This window comes from Streptopelia decaocto (assembly GCF_964273445.1).
Source record: "Streptopelia decaocto genome assembly, chromosome: 2".
Lineage (NCBI taxonomy): Eukaryota > Metazoa > Chordata > Aves > Columbiformes > Columbidae > Streptopelia > Streptopelia decaocto.
In genome coordinates this window covers 149,050,064-149,069,973 of record NC_138655.1, presented here as the reverse complement: position 1 = coordinate 149,069,973, position 19,910 = coordinate 149,050,064, and the positions used below count along the sequence as shown (strand labels likewise).

Sequence of the window (19,910 nt, the reverse complement as noted above, 5' to 3'; positions counted from 1 at the left end):
TTTATGAGATTACTGTAAGGGGTTTTGAGCTTGTTGATGCAAGGCATAGAGAGCAGCAAGGAAGTTTCTACTGGGAGCAGTAGAAACCAGGCAAAGTGGAAATGCTGTGGGGTCAGTCTTTGCCCTCATCTCTCTGTATGGAGGAAGCCATCTAGATGTGGTGGACCAAGAGCCATCTCTTGTCATGGCAGAGCAAGAGTGAGGCTATTCTCAAATCTTACATGGCAAAGAAGGGTTGAGCAAAGGGTGACCAAGCTATGTCATAGAATCATAGAATCATTCCAGTTGGAAGAGACCCTCAAGACCATCGGGTCCAACCATAATATATGCATAGAACACATTCAGTTGAGTTGCTTGTGTTTTAGCAGCTTCCACATATTATAATAAAACATCTAGGAAGTAACCCAGAAGTGTGCAGAGCCAGGTTAGTAGAAGCAGGTGAGTAGCAAAGCACATATAGTGAGTTGTTTGGACAGAATTCAGTCCTCAGGGTCTTCCACTTCTCACGGTGGCTGTGGGACCTTAGGGCTGGCCCAGCCATATGTTGCCTGGGACCAGCACAAAATGGCAGGTCCTCAGGTCTGTCTTTATGAGAATGTGTCCGTGTTAGAACTGAAAGCAACTTCGGTCTGCTCCATGATACGTGTCCTCAGGCTCCAGACAATTAACCAAATGGTGTCGTCTGCTGGACAAAGTCTGGGCACATGCGAATATGTAGAAGTTAGTTTAACAGTCTGGTTCTGACATAACTGCTGCCATAATTAAATTGTATTTAATTATTCAATTATTCAATAATTGTTTGAAATTAAAATGTGGCTTTCTTACATTACAAAACACAGGAAAACATGTTGGTGGTCAATTTGTTGATGCCCTTGAGGTTGGATTCATTTATCTTACTTGACTTTTCCCACCTTTCTCAAGACCACTTCTTTCTTCCAGACAGTGATCCTCTTTGGAGTAGCAAATAATAGCTCTGCAGTAAATTGTGCAGAGGAATTCTTAACATGTCATCACCCCAAATATGAAAGCCATAAAAATACAGGCAGCACGTGTGGGAAAGGAGCAGTTTTCTCTTCTGAGTGTATTTCCTGTCCTTGGAACAATGTGTTCTTAAATTACTAAATGTAGGATGAAAGTTGGGCAGCAGTGACCAGATCTGGGACAACATTTTAAAGAGTATTTGAGAATTTGAGATGATTTAATGGATGTAAAGACATAGCATTTGTGGAAAGGTGTGGGAGTTCAGCTTTTACAGGTCATTTTTCATGCCTTTTTTTTTTTTTCCTTCTTCTCTTAATACTTTTAATAGCTCACTGGAAGCAGAATGTTTATCTTTAGTGTCTTGAATGAGAACAAGGCATTTGGACTGGGAGAGATCAACAAAGCTTTCTAATCTTTTGCTGAATCTTAATTGCTAGAATCTAGGGCTGTATTAAATATCACAATAAGAGGCCTAGGAGCTTAGTGGCAAAATAGCTTCACATTAAGTAGCTTTGATTCCTCATGTGCATCTTTTCTGTTTTATGGCCTAATTAGGAGAATAGCTTCATAATACCTGTTTATGTTTTCTCTTTAGTACAGTGTGGTTCATAAAATGACGCTAGTTTTCAGGTTTAATTGATGTTTAAAGTATACTCTGATTTAATTTTTGGCTTCAGCATCCTGCATGGGGAGGCAAGAGGTTGCACGAAAGGAAGGAAATAACAGCACCGAAACAAATACATTCTGTGTTTTGCAGTAACCTGATGTCATTACTGCAACTTAACAAAAATTAGGAGTTTCATTTGTAGCCTGGGCTTGAATTTTAATTGAGCAGCATTTGCATTTGTTCTAAACACTAGTAATTAGGTATATGTTAATTGCAGAATGACTGTGCTACATAAAAGTGGAACAAGTTTCTTCATGTTGAGTTCTTCTAAGAAAACTGGAAATCTATTTAGTCCAATAGAGACACCAGCATTTACTCCAGGAGAACAGGCGTTCAAGTTCACAGGCCTAGGTCTAAGCTATAGGGTTAATTGCAAGCAAACTGTGTATGATAGACAAATATTTATTGCAGCACAAGTGTAGAAAGGAGCCAATATTATCTCCATAGAACATGCAAAATAAATGATAAGAGCAAGCATTGTTATGACAAGTTGTTCAGCAGCTCAACATAGCACAGTACACTTAATACATGTTTAGGATTAATTTAATGTATTGTTCTATGAATATGAACAACCATAGGTCAGAACTGATTAATCTTTAAAATTCTAGCAGTGAAGTACCAAGTATACACTTGACTTCAGAATTTGTCAGAAATGTAATACATTTTTTTCTAATTATATTCGTTTGCAAGTACATCTTTGAAATGTCTAGTTGGTTTTAACCAGAACAGATTGTAGCTATAAATTAACATGCAAAAAATTAGCATCTCTATTCCAAAGTGATTTTCAACTACTCTTTTAATAATAAGTAAATATCATCCCAGACATTGATTAAGAAACACTGTGACCAAAAAAAGTACAAGTACAACTAGTACAGAGGCATGTATAGGACAGGCCTATTAATTTTCTAAAATAGAATTATCTGAATATTAAAACCGTGCCTACAGTTGAGAAGCTGTGTAATCTACTTAATTCATAACAGACCTAAAGACAAGTTACCATGAAATGCCAAGACCTGTCCTTTTTTTTTTTCCTGGTGGCTTCAGATTCCTGGTGGCTTGAGATTCAAAAAATAGTTATTAATGTTAAGATTTATCTGACATGGTATGTTTTTCTTGAAATATGTTTATTTCATCTTCCAGGGTTGGACAATATTTATAGAAATCTTGGGCTACTCAGTGAATAAGTACTAAGTCTATTGGACACGTCTCTGTATTGTAATAATAATGAATAAAGAAGATTTTGCAGGCAGGTATCTGAGAGAGAGAAGGGACTATATTGAATGGCTTTCAGTCAGTGATTTGTAGATTTTTCAGGTTCAATAAATTACTTGTAAGATGAATGTGAATGATGACTAAGAAAACCAAGTTTATATTCTACAGTGGTCTATGTATGAGAAATTTCAAAAGAATTGCACACTTCTGTTGGCTGTAGAAGAGTCGCTGAGGTCTTGAAACAATAATATTAGTAGGAATAATAATGAGTAGTAGTAGTTAACATATGCTAAGCTAAAAAATTATTCTTTTTTCCTTATATAAGCCGTGGCCTCCCCACCTGAACAACCCAGGCTGCCCCATCTCAACCAAGAATAAAAATCATGATGCATGATGTGTTTTAAACTGCTGTAGGAAATGAAGTGGTGCGACAAAACCATTATGTTACTCGCAGCAAGAGAAAGTCTATTAAGACTCGTGTTGAAGTTTAACAGTCCTTAATGATTTCATATTTTTATGAGAGTATTACCATGAATTTAGTGACAGGGCATGCTGCACTGCTGTTGTTTCTTCTTGCAGGTATTTCTAAAGCTCTCCTCAGCTGATCCAGATACTGAAACAAAATGGGCCAATTAACATCACTTTGCTAATCCTCTTTGTTAATCCATACATTATTCAGGGTACTCACAAAGCATAAATCAAGTTTTATAGTGTTCTGCAAAGGTGAATTCATTGCTTCTAAGAGTTTAATAGTACAAATGAACACTCCAGGAAATCTTCCACATGAACAGATAGTGAGTTTGAAAAAGAAAAAAAAAATAAAATAAAATTCTGGTTGTGCATATATCCTGCTTCAAGATATGTTATGCAATATAGCAAAGAGACTACTCTTGTTGTTTGTTCTTATCCCACTGATTTTTCTTAATTTGTGCTTTCAGTGGAAGAAGATACAGAGGAGAGCTCAAGATCTGGTAGAGAATCTGTGTCCACAGCAAGTGACCAACCATCCCACTCATTAGAGAGGCAGATGAATGGAAGCCAAGATAAAGGCGACAGAAAAAAGGCTGGAAAGGAAAAGAAGAAAGATCGAGATAAAGAGAAGGATAAAATTAAGGCAAAGAAAGGAATGTTGAAAGGCTTAGGAGACATGTTCAGGTAGGTGCTTTGCAATCAAATGTAAAATGAATTATAAAAAGTTTCATTTTTTAGTTTCTCATTTATATTGTGACTGTTTGCTGAGCCCATATTTTACTATGTAAATATATGCACGACATATATAGGCTGATTTCTCAGTTTTTGAGCTTATGAGTGATGTCATGAAAGAGAAGCAGCTCAGAATGAAAGAGAAGGAGATGATAGCTGGCAGGCTAACAGGGCTGCAATGGAGAAAATGGTTTTACTCAACAAACTGCTTGGTCTTGGAAAGAGTCTTTGGTGATATCTAAGTAGTGCACATATCCTTTGGAAGGTCAAACAATTGGGTTTTGTGTTTTTCTTAAACTGTGCTGTTCCTAATACTGTACCCAAAGCTTATGTGTTGCTCGATGAGTGTTTTTCTTTGCTGTACTATTAAGGCTGTTTGGTATCATGGAGGCATGATGCGAAAGAGATGGATTGATTTGAGATTGAAAACCAGCATGCTCCTCGCAAGGAAAACAGCATCTGAATAAGGTTGTGTGCTGTGAGAACCCACAGTCTGGAGAAAGGGTCAGTGAAAGACCTGAATTTTACCAGGCACTGAGTTTTTAGAAAGGAGAAATCTCTCCAGCAGACGTAAGTGATCTGCGAGGAGCAGACTGCTGAGGGACACCCTGCTGTTCTGGGTGAATGGTGAAACATGACAAACACCTTCGATTACTTGTAGCAAGGGGTGAGAGAGCAAGAAAATCAGTCTTTCTTTTAGCCAGCTAGATTAAATAAATATATTTCCAAGAAAAAACAATACTAAAGCAGTGTTTGTTTTCTTTTGCATATGCAGTGATTCATTATTTAATTTTGAAGTACCCATATTATTTTAAAGATTTATTTACAATGGTTCTCATCTGAAAACATACAAGTAGAGTTTCAGTTAACTTTCGTCCTTTTACCTTCTTTATCTTGTAAAACATTAATTGTACCTACCTTGTAACTGCATAGGTTCTTGAGAATTGTTCTATGTCTGTGAATTGTATTACCAAATTAGTTAACAGAAAAACTAGATAATTAGAAAATGTTACTTAGCAAATGTGTTTAGAAAACACAAAACAATGTCAGGTTGTTAGACAGCATGTGCCAGAGAATACCAAAAGAGTCACAGGAGATATTCATACATGTCAGACAGGAGGAGAGCACTTCAGCCTGCTCTCCTGTGAGTTCCTTGGGGAAACCCTCATCTTCTGGGTGTCTGCTTGCCCAAATTCAAGCCTAGAGCTGAGGTTTGCACTCTGTGATGGGGAAGAGTGGAAGAGAGATGGAGAGATAGAGATACGAAATGTTGACTGGTTCCCTTCTGCAGTCTTTGTCATTTCTCTACAGCAGAAAAGAGGCAAAATTGAGATAAATTGTACATGCTAAATTCTGTGGACTCTATGTATATACTCATGGTATATTGGATACCATGATTACTATCTCGTGGCTTCCGTCAGAAAGTGGTACAGCATGTAGAAATTCTGGGCAGCTCCTTGATCCTCAGTTTGCTCCTGCATAATGTCCTTGTACGCAGAGGACGGGTGCAATAGCTGCTTCATCTAGCACGCTGTGGTACCCAGGCACGGGGCAAACTTGCAGAAGGTCTCGTCCAAAGAGAGGAGACTTTGTGTTCCGGAGAGCTGGATCAGTGAGGGCTTCTCGCAGTGATTGTGTTTAGTGAGCTGGCTCAGTGAGGGCTTGTCAGATCCTTTCTGCCCTCTGGCCTTAGAGCCTGATGTCTGGTGTTCCCCTGTGGCTTTGAAAGCTCTAGAGGGAGCCAAGTGTGAAAGTAGAAATTAATACCACTTGTAATCAGGTGCTCCCAGCTAAATAGGAAATAACCTTGTCTATATGCTCGATATAACACTTCTGAAATCTTTAATCTGGAAACTACAGTAATTTGACTGATAAGATCTGATGATCGCTTTGTTGTTTGTTCTTCACAACAGTCAACATTTCCTTGAGTTATTTTTTTCCCCTCACTACCATTTCTGAGTGAACTTTACCTTTCAATCTCCTCTTAATTAACGTGGGAGAAGTGCTATCCGGATGCAGTTGACTCCTCCTGGATCTGTAAATTAGCTTGCACCTTGTCAGCCCACCCAAGAGAGGTGCTCCTGGCAAACAGGAAAGCTGATTGAAGAAATCAGGCATTATGCCTCATTTCCACTCAGCGTTTGATTTGCTTTGTTGACAGGCTTCTCAATAAGGTTGAGATGGGCTTTATTATGTCTGCAAGATAAGCTAGTGCTTCTGCCTATAACATGCTTTGTTTTTCTGTACATCTGACATATATTGTAGATATCAAGTAATCACTGAAAGAAGTTGTGAAATAGAAAATAATGATGACAGTAACATTTAAAATTCAAGCCATGATCAAAGCATAATTGGATGTTTTGGTTCTGTGTAACATTGTGATTTCTTTGTAGTTCCTTTTCTTTACTCCTTTTTCACTTTATTTCTTCCCTTTCAGTGCTCTTATCTTAAAATAATCTTTCTTCATTTGGTTGAATGGGCAAGAACACTTGCAGGATGAAATTACTGTTAACTGACACTTTATTCCAGTGTCTGTGTTCAGCCAAGGGGCTTTTTATTGCCTATATGCAAACTGGCAGCTCATAAAGTGGAGTCTATGTGATATATAAAAATAAGTCTCCTTGCCTTCAGTTAAAATCTTAGGATTTGCTACTGGGATCTTCATTAAACTGTACTGTGAGATGGAAACTCCCACTAGAGAACCCTAGGTTACATTTATCCTTCAGCATCTAGTCATCATTTCCAAGAAATCCCCGGATGATTCGCGTAGCAGGTTAAAATCATAAGTAAATCTTTTAAGCACTTCCATTGTTTTAGCGCTTGTATCAAACGCAGTGAAGAGGATTGACGGTAACCATGAAGCAGAACTGTAAAGCGTAGGGTGCAGCCTGCATGGCTCTGCCACACACAACTCCTGGTATTTCCAGAGGACCTTTGCTGACACGGGGCTGTGGACAGTCTGGAAGTTCACCCTTCTCACTGTGAAATAAATCTGAGTATGTGTGTATTTCTTTTTTCAAATGGACATTTCAGGGCAGAACAGAATAATTTATTTATTTGGCTGATCAGTCTTTCTCTTCAAAGACAAATATAGGGCAAAAGTTAACCTAGTAAATAAAAATATTAGTCTCTTGGAGGCAATGCAGATGCTGCAGAGCTTTACTCACACCTGAATATATTTATTTTACCTGAATAGCTGCATCATTCCTGTCCTTCTTATCCCTGCAGTAGGTGATGCGCCATGTCCTATGGCTTTAATCCTATACCAGGGGGAGGCTGTGCAGTTCCTTCTTCTCTGTTGCTGGCATTTAGGGGGTGCCTGGCTGGGCACTGTCAGCTGAGAAAATAGTTTCTGGAAAGCTGACACTAAGTTTTGTGGGTTTTTGTGTTTCACTAAAGCTGCTTAAGTAGATGTATGTTTTGACATGGGAACATTATAAAAATCCATGTGCTTCTCCAAGTGCAATCTGAAATGCGTTCACTCGTTTCTGAGCCTGATTTTGTTTATTTTTAAGTAGAGATTTTGCTGCTCGATAAAAATCAACCTGAAAAAAACAAGCAGTTTATAAATAAGTCATTGTAGTGCTGCCTTAAGAAAGAGACTACACAGTTTCAAACAGTTCATCAGTAATTAGTGCTGGTAGGGATACATTAATTTGTTAGGCTTCTATATTGTGCAGTTCTTTGACACTCCTCAGAGAGAAAACTGTATATGCCACATTCTTTTCCCCTCCTCCTGCCACTGTCACGTACAGGGTATTTTCATTTATGAAAGTGGGTGTCCTCAGGATGTAAGACAGGGACATCTGAGACTATTCTTATTTGCAGGATTTGGGTGATAATGAAATGACACTCTGCTGTGGTACAGATGATCACTTAACATCCCTGTACTTCATTCATGCTTATTCCCAGTGTACAAGCTTGGATATAATTTCTAGATGGGTGACTGGGATGGGTGAAGTAGTAGGTGACAGGCAAATGAAGTGGTAGCTCCACATCTTTTCCCGGCTTTCTCAAGCCGAATATAATTTCCTCTATGGTCATGCCTAAACCGTGGTTCTGTAAGACAGTGGCACCACTGCTCTTATGCCATTTTTTGAGAGCATTTACCTTGTTTGCAAGAAAGCAGACAGCCATACTTGTACTGGGGAGTTTGTATAGGGGAAATTTCATTGGATAGTTTTATGGTAGAAAAATTATGTCCAGCAAGTGATCAGTCTCAGGAAAGGATATATCTGAGGAATAACTTCTTTAGAAACTGAACAACCAAGATGTTGAGACTAAGGAGGGAAAAAAAGCAGCTTTGGGTTTCAAAAGGGAAGAAAGAAGTAGGGAGGCCAAGCTATCTTGTCAAATCTTGCTGAAAATACTGGAGAGACAATCACTGCTTGATAATAAAAACCTGCTGAAACAAGTAGACATCTATATGATCAGATAACAAAGGATTTACAAATACAAATAGTGTGCTTGATTTTACATGGGGAACTGCTGAGGAAAAAAAAAGATGGGGGATATACACATTGTGTCTTAACCTTGAGTTTAAGCAAGAAAATATCTGCATTGGTTTTGGAGGTTGCTTACAAAATGGTTGTCATATCATTTGAAACAACTGTGGGTAAGTATATGATATGAAATAAATAAATTTTCTGCTGTCAGAATTAATACCTCAGTCCCACATAAACATAACTTTTCAATGGGGAACACAAGCACTGTGTTTTGAAGTTCATGGAACAAGATACTATGCTTAAAGTTAACCATGTGCATAGGTGTTTTTAGGCTGTCCTGTAATGTTGATGGAAATGTAAAGCTGTAGCGTATGGTAATTGAACTTTAATTCGTCACTTAACTGTTGTAGCATACAGGTGGGTAAATCAATGCGCTGGATAGCCAATGCAAATGGCTTACCATTAAAAGCTAATCCTAATTAGATTTAATTACACTTAAAATGATTACTGGGAGCTTTGCAGTGTGGCATCTTCTAGTTCTGTGAGAGGAAACAGATAATTCAGTTTGCAACCTTGTTTAGCTGAAATCAGATATACTGTTGTCTTTCTCCCCGCCTCCCCCAGCTGCTTCCAAGGTGCACTGGACATGTCCAGATTCATAAACATATCATTTGTAGCTTTGAATTACACATTTCAACCACATTAGCCATCTGAGGCCTCTGACTGGGCATTTGGGAGAATAACCTACGTGGATTTCTGTTGCTTGTTACATGACTCCCTTGCATTGCCTGCTCTGGTTTTCATTTAAGTTTTTCATCAAAATGTCTGTGAAGAGATGAAAAGCAAATCACAAGGGTTATACCATTGATTTAGTAATTACCTTCTTTCTCTTTCATTTAATAACAACCTTCAGACTTTTAAGCAGGCACATGACAAAAAGGTATCTGAGTTGTGTAAAATACTGTTGAATTATACCCTAATCAACAGGACTGGCAAATACCTCGAACTCGATAAAATAAAATCTGTGGTCTGATTTTCATCATTCAGTAACATGGTAGGCAGCAATAATGGCATTTTCCTTGGAAGCATGACTAATAGGACTTCATATTGGTAAATTACACTTACTGATGTATGGTCTTAATAGAAAACATGGGAACGAGCTCCGAGAGTTGAATTTTTTTTTCTTTAGAGCTCTGCTCATGGCACAAACGCCATAAATCTTGAGCCTTAGAATACAGAGGAGGAGGTTATTGCTTAAAAACCTGTCGGTTGTATCATTCCAAACTTGGAAGCGTGTTGCTCGGACACCACAATGTGCCTGGGTTTGCTAATCCTCATCTGAGAACATCATCGCCGACAGCTTGCAGTGCTTGTGCTGAGACTTTCATCAGAAACACTGAGCTGGGTCATTGCTCAGGTAAATGGAATCTGGGGCTATTTGTGCTCTGTTTTTTGCTTGATACTACTATGAACCAGCTGGCACGACTATCATTAAGTCCACATCTGCTTCCCCTCTTCTGCCACCAGCTAGAAAATGCATGACCTGCTGCAATCCCAGATGCAGGCTACAAGCGTGATGCCTTTTCAAGCTTCAGAGGAGGAGCACAGTCCTCATCCTGGCTGCAAGTTAGACACTGCTAATGACACCTTATTTACCGTGCTGCTCTGGGCTACTTTGTCCTGATCCGTTTGCAAAGTTATGTCCAGCCTGTGGGATGAACAGAATCAGAAAAGCCTTTCAAATGAAATCAGCCATGCAGCAAATTGTCATCTTTGATGCAGACAGTTACCCAGGACTCTTATAAATGTCTTTCAAAGCATTTTCATATTCTTCACTTCCTTCTTTCCAATTAAAAGCAAATAAGGGACTGAAAAAGATAAGCTTGATAGAAAATAGCTTTTCTCTCTTGGAGGGGCGAGCCATGCTCCTTCATTCTGCTCTGCACTTCTCTGCCTTCCCATTTTCTTCTGCTTGGTGGAATCAGTTGTGCTGAGGAAGCGCTGAGTTTCATTGCCTGCAGCCCCAGCCACACCGGCTTTTGACTGAGCTGTCATTGGGGTGGGGGGCAGCAGAATGGCAAATTCATGCTTCTAAACCAAACAATTTCACATAATCTGTCAGGGATTTAAGGAATGCGGCTTTTTAAAGTGGTTAGTAAACTCTGCAACTTTTAAATGAAACACAGAGAGCGGTGGTATGCGATTGTGCGAGGGAGATTTTAAGTGACAGATTAACGTAATCGTTTGTGGCTTTCTAGTCTGTCATTCTGACAGAAAGCAGGGCTTTGCTCTATGTATTCTTAACACTGGCTTTTCCCAGAGTAAATCTTGAACATGTAAATCCCATGGGTATATATCATATGTGTTGGTTCTGTTTTGTTTTGTTTTTTAATTTGAATAGAATCAAGGCTTTTGTTTGTATCACCCAGAAGTAAGTGTCAGGATGACCTGTTACTAGAGATGAGTTCATAGTGGATGGTAACATATTCTCCCAATATTCTTCCTTTTCTTGTCAGTGAGTTTAAATAGAGAACCTTTGACACCTACAGCACCGTCTCCGCCTGCAAAGCAAGCGCAGGAGGCAGGCGGGGTGACAGCTGAGCCCTCCACCATCCCGCCCGGCGCTCTGCGGCGCTTCTCTTCCCGGCCTGCCGGATGAATATAGAACACAAGTGTCAAGGATGACACCTCCTTTATAATCTCTGCGAAGCAAGCCTTTTCAGAGAATTTGTTGACAGTTCAGAGATTCAAAGTTAATTTCAGTTTTAGCTCCTATAGAAATAGGATTTTTTCCTCCACCTGATGTGATAATTGAAGACTAACTAGGCAGTATGCTAGTCCCTAACAAAGTATGGTAAATAAATACTGTCTTGAGATGTGAAGAAGGTGTTAGATGAAAAGCTGTATCGATGATATTTGTTCCTTTATCTGTTGGAAGTGTTCTTTGGAGATTTAATTTATTACTGATAGCAGCTGTACATTGGTATACATTATGGATGCTTTAGATGATGCTCTTAAAGCAGAGTCTTCGAAAATCCTTTTTAAAAACAGGAATAGGAACGTTGTCTTAGAAGAAAATTAATGCAACTTAACATATTTTTATACAACAGGATGACATCAGCTATTAAGTCATAGTTACTTGAGGTACTTTAGTTGGCAGCTGCAGGACATCTGATCCTTTTCTAGAAGAAAAAGCTCCAACTTATGACTGTGTCTAACTTCTCGGGAGCAATGACCTGTATTCGCAGTGCGCTGGCACACTGGTGCCTCCTATGAGGGTTCCCATGCGTCCTACTGTTGTGCAGAGAAGTAGTCGTTAAGGACCATATAAAAATATTTCAGTGAAAATGGTTATAAGCCAGTATGATTTCTGGAAGAGAATGTAACAGAATAGAAATATTCTGTGAGCCCCTGCATTCCCTCAATGTAGGAGGAAGATAGTGGGTATAAGGCATTCAGGATACTTATTTAGGTTTTTAAGTTGTTTCGGGGAAAATAAGAGGAACAAAAGTTTTGTAGAAAGAATAAGAGAAAAGGAAAAAAAAATAACATAATTCTAATAGGGTATGCAAGTAGTATTTCCCCTATTTTGAATCCTCTGATGACTACTTCTGGAGGGGAAAAAAAGATAGAATTCAGAGGAACTGAAGAGATATTGAAAATACTGCACTCTTAGAGTGATCCAGGCAGGAAGGGAGACCTGCTTGGTTCGACTTGTGCTCGCAGCAGTCCAAGCTTCAGTGTTTCATCCGCTTGCTGAGTGTCATGCCCAGTTGAGTTTCGAACATCTCCAAGGATGGAGGCTCGGCAGCCTCCCTCAGCAGCCTGTTCCAGCACTTAACCACTCTCCTGGTGAAAAGCATTTGTCATGGTAAAAGGAGATAGGAACAAGATACACTGAATAATCACCGGTACAAAAAAAAAATCTGATTCAATCAACATGTACTTGTCCTTCTCATGAAAGTAAAAATGCGTGGATGTACAGTAAGATTGTCACTCAAAAAGTTTACATTTAAAAGGATTTTTGTGATTTGTGACTCAGGGAATCAGCCCCTCAGGGACTTACTGCCCCCACAGTTCCCTGATGATTTGAGGTATATTTACGTAATTCCAAAATACTAACAAAATTTGTAGTATATCATATACAAAAATGTCTTTTAGACATTGTGTAGAATGACTTTTGTATCAAGGAGCTGCTTTTACATTACCAGTGCGAACACCTGATTGCAATGCGCTGCAGTACGTCTGACTCATTATGTCAGTATTTTATGGCACTCAGGTAAGCATGTTTGCAGAGTTGCACTAAACCTTTTTGATGTGCAATAACATTTCAGTAGTTAATGTAGTGTTCCACTGCACATTAACTTTTACTGCTTCTGTGCAAACTTACAATAAGCAGGAGTGCAAGAAAAGGCTGTAGATGTTTGTAAAATAGACCCTGCTGGAATGCATTCATTTAATGAACTAGCTTTACAGCATATGTTTGGGCTAGCTGATGATGTGATTAACAGTAAATTTTGAAATGTTTGCTTCTGCAAAAGATAAATTCATAGTTTCTACAAAGGTTAACACTTTTCTTCCAGACTTTTTTTTGATGTCAGTCTTGTAGCTCTGAGTCCTAAAAGGAAAAAGAACTTAGTATGGTTTCATGGAACTGCTTGGTGGTCTTAACTCTTTTCAACAAATATAGAATACTATTGATACAGCTGTTTTAAAGAGTTTGTATTATACATTGAAAGTATGTTGGTAGCGCTGTATTGGTAGTGAAATCCTCTGTTAGAACTAGTTTTGTAGATATATTAACTTCATAGACCTGGCTTTGTCAATGGAATCTGCAGACAGTATGTTGTTTGTGCTTGCAATACAAAAAGCTCCAGGACTTTAGCAAGTTGCTGAAGCTTTCAAGAGGAACTGTTTCCTCATTTTAAGAATGGGATAGTACCTTGTCCATGCTGCTGTCTCCAAGGTCTTTGATGTCCTGTGGTGTTTCCTGTGTTGTAGAACTACAAAATATTTGTATGCTAAAAACATAAGCTATCTACTGCTTCCAGATGCTGCTGTTGAGTTTAGTTTGAAGGTGGATGGATGACTGAAAATATATGTAGATTTCTTTTTTCTGCTATGCTGTTGTAGTTAGTACTTAGTAAGAAAATGTCTAATCAAAACCAAAGTTTATGGATTAGCTCTATAAGTCCTGAAAAAAAGAGGATTTAATAACAAAAATGCATCTAGAATCTTAGCTGTATCAGCATTTTTGAGTACCACAGTAATGAAACTAGTATATTTTTATATGAATTGTAAGTGCTTCTAGCATATGCAACATCAGGTGTGCCAGCAGTACTTAGAATGCAAGCTGAATTGCTATTACACTATTCATCAGCAACCAACCACAAATAAATCTCAAATATTTCACAATGTTATTATAGATACTATCTTTGTCTTTAACCTGTAGTGCTAAAACCCTGAAATTCAGAGCACAACATGCTGCCACAAGCAGGAGTTTCAGGTGTAGCGTTACACCTGAAGTATTTATTTTCTCTCATGTTGCTGAGCAGGTAATGATTCCAACAGTGTTATCACCTGTAACTGCTGGGAGTCCTGATATCATCTGTGGAGCTCCAAATACTTTGATAATTGTTTGCCTTTTCTAACTGCCAGAGGAAGAAAACTGCTTGTGTAAGAGAAATAAAATGTGAAGAGCCAGTGCCATTTTCATTGTTGTGTGTTTTGTGGTTGGTTTGTTTTGTTTTTTGAGATTTATGTTCTGCTATATATTCAGAAGAAATAGGAAGATCTAAGTGATAATTGCTGCATACTGTGTGCAGCACCGAACATGAGCAGAGTTGAACTTGTTTGGAGAAGAACATTTCAGGGGCGGATATCTTTGATGTCAAGATTGGGTTTATTTTAAACATCATCTGTCTGGGTTTCTAAATAAATATAGGCCCAGTCACCTCTTGTAGTGCCTGAGCATGTACAAATGAGAACAAAAACGTCACTGTGCATGGGGCTGGTCCAAGTCTGAGATCTTCTGTGCCTGGAGCTTATTTGTATGGTGGCTGTAATAAAAAACAAAATAAAACCACAACAACAACCCACCACCCCACATCTCTTGCCTGTAATTAGTCCCATGCAAGTCCTGTTTTTTACATGTTTTCAATCTGAAATAAATCTCTGCTGCCAGCTTAGCCCTGAAATGATCAGCGGTGTAAATCACAAGTGACGTGGTTATTTCAAGTGCAGTTACAGTGCAGACAGCCCCAGCTCTGGCTGCTGACAGGTACGGGACGCTGGGTGGCTCTGGGCAACCCCTGCGCCAGCTGCTGCGGGGACTCGCTGCCAAACTGCCCTCCCAGCCGTCACACACCTGAGTCTTGTTGCATCCGCTCCAGAGCTGGTTTGTTCTGGTGCTGCTGCTGCAGTGCAGTCTCACTCTTCATTTCCCACCCAGAAGATTCTGTGTATGTAAACTAGATTTTCATGCCGCAGGGCAGAATATCAGCTGATAGAATAGCCAGAGGTATGTGAAGCCAGCAGTGGCATGCTAATATATGCTAACGAGAGGCTCGGCTCAGGCTAATTCTTGTGCCTTAGCCCTGTTTTTGTAGCAAACTTTCAAAATAGTGTACCTGTTATTTTTTTGCCCTCTGTTTTTATGACAATGCCATTTTGAGGCCATTCAATGTAGCTTAATTTACTTATGCTCTAGAGCACCTTGTTAAATTATCCTATTGGCACTGTTTATTTATTTTTTTCTAATTAAAGTTAATTTTTTATCCCCTAAAGAGACTTAGGTGGCAATGTGGAACCAGACTGGGACAGGAGACCCTAAACTGTGACCGTGGCCACCAGTGCCCTGGTGTCTGGTGCTGTAACTCAGCGAGAGGAGTTGCTGGTTGGCGGTGCAGGAGTCCTCTGAGAAACAAATGCAGCTGCACGCTTGTCTGGGTTTTAAGCACATTTTCTTTACACTTGTCCCACTGATCCTACAGTGTTGTCTGTTGTGCTCTGCTGGAAATTGTCTGTGCTTTCCCGACCTCCTATAAGTGTAAATATGTGAATGAAGCTAAAGAAATAGAGACGTCACCCATTGCTTAATTTACCCCACAGAGGTTATTTTCTAGGAGATGTGTATCAACAAAGATTTTCAGTAATTGACAGAGAAAGTGCTGACTGACTTATTAACATTTCTGGGTAATGAGATCTGTGGGGAAGTTTTAATCTTTTGAAGGTTCCAGATGAACTTCCAGTAGTTTGATTAACTTTTTGTGTGTCTGTGTTAACCTTTGCTGATTTTATACAGTGTAATTGCAAGGCTACAAGTCTAAGTTGTTGGAATAATGTTACTGCAATTTCTTGGTCTAACTAGCTGCTGTATTACATTTGAGTCTTCATTTCTCTGCCTGTTGCATGTGCCTCGACAGCATCTTTACTGATTTTCTTGTAGCTCACGTTTACGTAAGGCATGCCATGCTCGTAATATACACATGCAAAGTTGTAAAATGGAGTTGTGAGGACTCTTTGTGTTACCGAGGTGTTTTTTTCATTTTCTGCCACAAAAGCATTGAAGCAAATTTCCCTTGCAAGTTTTCTTCTGTCTTTTTAAAAAACTTTTTCTTGAATGCCATTAAAACGGGTGGGTTTTTATATAATCATAGAATCATGGAATTATTTCAGTTGGAAGAGACCCTCAGGGTCACTGAGTCCAACCATAACCTAATGTTGGCACTAAACCATGTCCCTAAGAACCTCGTCTAAACGCCTTTTAAACACCTCCAGGGATGGTGACTCCACCACTTCCCTGGGCAGCCTGTTCCAATGCCTGACAACCCTTTCTGTGAAGAATTTTTTCCTAATATCCAATCTGAACCTCCCCTGGTGCAACTTGAGGCCATTTCCTCTTGTCCTATCACTTTCTACTTGGGAGCAGAGACCAACCCCCTCCATGCTACAACCTCCTTTCAGGTAGTTGTAGACAGTGATAAGGTCTCCCCTCAGCCTCCTTTTCTCCAGGCTGAACAGCCCCAGCTCCTTCAGCCACTCCTCATCACTCTTGTGCTCCAGACCCTTCACCAGCTTCATCACCCTCCTCTGCACTCTCTCCAGCACCTCAATGTCTGTTTTATGATGACGGGCCCAAAACTGAATAGAGGATTCAAGGTGAGGCCTCACCAGTGATGAGTCCAGTGGCACAATCACTTCTCTGGTCCTGCTGGCCACACTATTCATGATACAAGCCAGGATGCTGTTGGCCTTTTTGGCCACCTGGGCACACTGCTGGCTCATGTTCAGCTGCTGTCAATCAACACCCCCAGATCTTTTTCTGCCAGGCAGCTTTCCAGCCACTCTTCCCTGAGCCTTATGTTTCATTAGCATTTCTTATAAGGTCTGCCTTTAGACCAGTACCCATTTACTAAATTATACTTCTGTAGGGTGGAAAAAATCATGGTAACCAGATGCAGTATTTGTCTCTGGCCTGGCAAAGTGTTAGATTTAACAAAAGAAGCTAATAGAAATGTTCAAATTGACCCTTCTCATCATTTGGACTTCTTGGAGCTCAATCAATCTCTCATTATTATCAGAGTTATTCATGCAGAGGCAGAAGTGCTAGTATTTCTCATAATCAGCCCTTGAGCCAGATGTAATTTGCAATTTTGAAGCATTGTATTTTGAAACAATAATGCATTAAAATGAACAGAACAGGAATTAGAAGTATAGTTGTGGAGCGAACATGTTGAAGAGTAGCCATGGTTTAAAAGCTTTCTCTAAGTACTTTTAGTGGACACTGGTAATTAGAGGCACACAAAGCAGCGTTATTAATACTTAAATTGGTCCACAGTTTTTAAACTGATCTGTGGAGTGTGCCGAACGCCATACTAGAAGTGTGCCCACCTCGCTGCGTGGCTGCAGGGCCGCAGTTGTTGGGGGGAGCACTGGGCTGGGGTCTGGGACCTGCTCAGCACCACCTGGACAAGAGCTGCTCGGCTGGTCGTGGCAGCCGGCGCACTGGGAAGGAGCATTTTACCCCAACACCCAAAAGAAAAATTGCTTACGCTATAGAAGAATAGCTAGATTGCACTTTAGATTCAAAAATAGTCCAGCACCTGTTAATACTAGGCTGTTGCTGATGCTTAGAATTTGGGATTTTTTAATATTTTTTTTTTATCCCTCTGTGTGTGATATTACGTATTGCAAAGGACGATATGTCTGCTTTTATATATGTAGTCTGTGAAAGATGAGTTGACGTACTAGAGGCCTTCAGTCAAACTTTTTCAGGATCCTGCTCTTTACTTCGCAAGTGAGACTTAATGTTTTTGCAATTTGTATTTACAGATTTTCAATTACTGTTTAACATATTACTGCTCAGTACTGAATTACCTGACAGGGCACTGAAGACTTGATGGGCAAATTTTGTCTGAGAGGGGGGACAGGAGTGTTTCTAAGTACATTAAATGACAGTAATGAAAGGATATGTTGCCCATTAGGATTACATTATCTATTAAAAGGCTGAATTAGCTTGGCTGTGTCACATGTATGAGCTACTACCTTCACTGACAAATAGCACACAGTGTATCAGATTTAATCCTGAGGCAACTAACTTTGTCCTCAATAACCACTCTCTTTTTTGAATACACAACAATAAAGAGTTTTTGCCACACAGGCAAACTTTAAAATGCTTTCATTAAAATATCATGTACTGCTTCTGTGGTTGCTCCCATCATTGATGATTGCTAACATACTTGTATCTGAGCAGAAGCTTTCTTTTTTATTCCTTCAGGGGTGCCGCAATCCACAGTTTAACAGATTTTGGCTGACCGCTATGAAAATGAGTTATTGATGGTGACTTTTAGTACATTGTGGTATTGCTTACTGAGCTGATTCAGCCATACAACAGAAGAATCTGTTGACTTGATGCTATCTTTCAAATATTATCACTTTAAAATGATCCCCACTTCCACTGACCTTCTCAGCCTGTTTTTTAGCTGCAGTAGTTTGGCTTAGTTCTTAGTTTTTGTCTTATTTCCTGTGATAATTTATTTATTAATGAATTTATTTATTAATGCTGTCAGTGGCTCCAGATAACTTTAGGCAATCATGAGTAGCGATACAAGAAGATTATCTTCTGTTTAGAAGTTTGCAAACAGATGGTCTCTCTGTAAAAGAAATCTGTTTTTAAAAGTTCCACCATTTTATGATGAAAGTAAATATTACAAATACTTAAGTTGTGAAAAGAGAGTGGCTTGGTGTGAATAATATTCTGCCTGTTGTGTCATGCCTTTCAGGAAATGTTATCAAAACTGTTTATGAAAATAATTGAATGAAACCTCATGACATGTTTCTTGGTTTGGCATCATACTTGTTTTCTATGAAGTTGGGATACTGACTCACAAAGACAGGCAGATTAAGCATCAGTGGCTGGAAACAGTTATTGATCCCATATGTTGCTTCCACTTCTTCCCAGGAAGTGGGAATCACCAGTGATGTTGCACATGAAGTATTGTGATCTATGTCCCGTCCTCGCAGTTGTTTTTGAGTACCCTTAATTTGGTGAGATATACTAGAGTCTGCACCTGAATGGTGCTGAAGAAATGGTTTTTAATGTTTGGAAGGTGAGGCAGGTGATGGTGATAGAAATGTATGAATATGTCACAGAAGAGCTTCACGTGCTCTACAGTATTCATGCACAGGGTGGTGGCTTCAGAGAGGGCTGGTAGTTTGGAGTGATAACCACTTTGGTTCTACTGGTTTAAATTTCTGTGTTCATGACCAAGCACATGAGTTTCTCTGTTGCTTGAAGGCAAACTTGATTGCTCTGAAGAGGTACAAGTGTACCTCTCCAGAGGTATTCTCCATTTTCATGAGTTACTTGTGTCCTTTTGTAATGCCCTTTTCTTGTTTGGGGACAACAGAGTTCTCCAGGAACCCTCCTGGCCAGGGGTCTTTTTGCTGAACGTTGCACCAGAATTACTGCTTTATCAGTTTTAACACAGGCAAGGAAATCCATGGGAACAAAAAGTTCTAAATGTCCATTTTGACTATGGCCACAAGCTCCTACATGGAGGTGCCTTGCTCCTTCTCCCTGTACATCAGTGCTTCTGTATCATCCCAGGGCAGCATGGCTGCTGGGTCACTTAGGTGTGATAACTGGCTATTTCTAGAAATCCATCGCAAATATGTAATTGGTTGCACTTGCAAGCTTGTTTTTAAAGATAGCACTTGCACAATTTTTTTAAAAGGAATGCTTGTAAACCCTGAAGTAATCACTAAGCAGGATGATATTGTTTGTGTGCTGTTGAATGCTTAGGCTTATTAATTTTTATTTTAGGAACAGAATGTTTTCACGTGTCACAATAATCTTTTGCAATATAAATCTTATGATTGTGCTGATACAGCAGGGTAAA

General features: G+C 39.4%; 1 protein-coding gene across 14 annotated transcripts in view; it reads left to right on the top strand.

Moving 5' to 3' along the window:
• PARD3 (par-3 family cell polarity regulator) overlaps nt 1-19,910 on the top strand; it is a 457,959-nt gene that overhangs the window by 310,443 nt on the left and 127,606 nt on the right. For all 14 annotated transcript variants that reach the window (XM_082046280.1, XM_082046281.1, XM_082046292.1 and 11 more), the window contains one exon: nt 3,799-4,015. In XM_082046280.1, the coding sequence (XP_081902406.1) occupies nt 3,799-4,015 (217 nt within the window). The remainder of the gene's footprint in view (nt 1-3,798; nt 4,016-19,910) is intronic.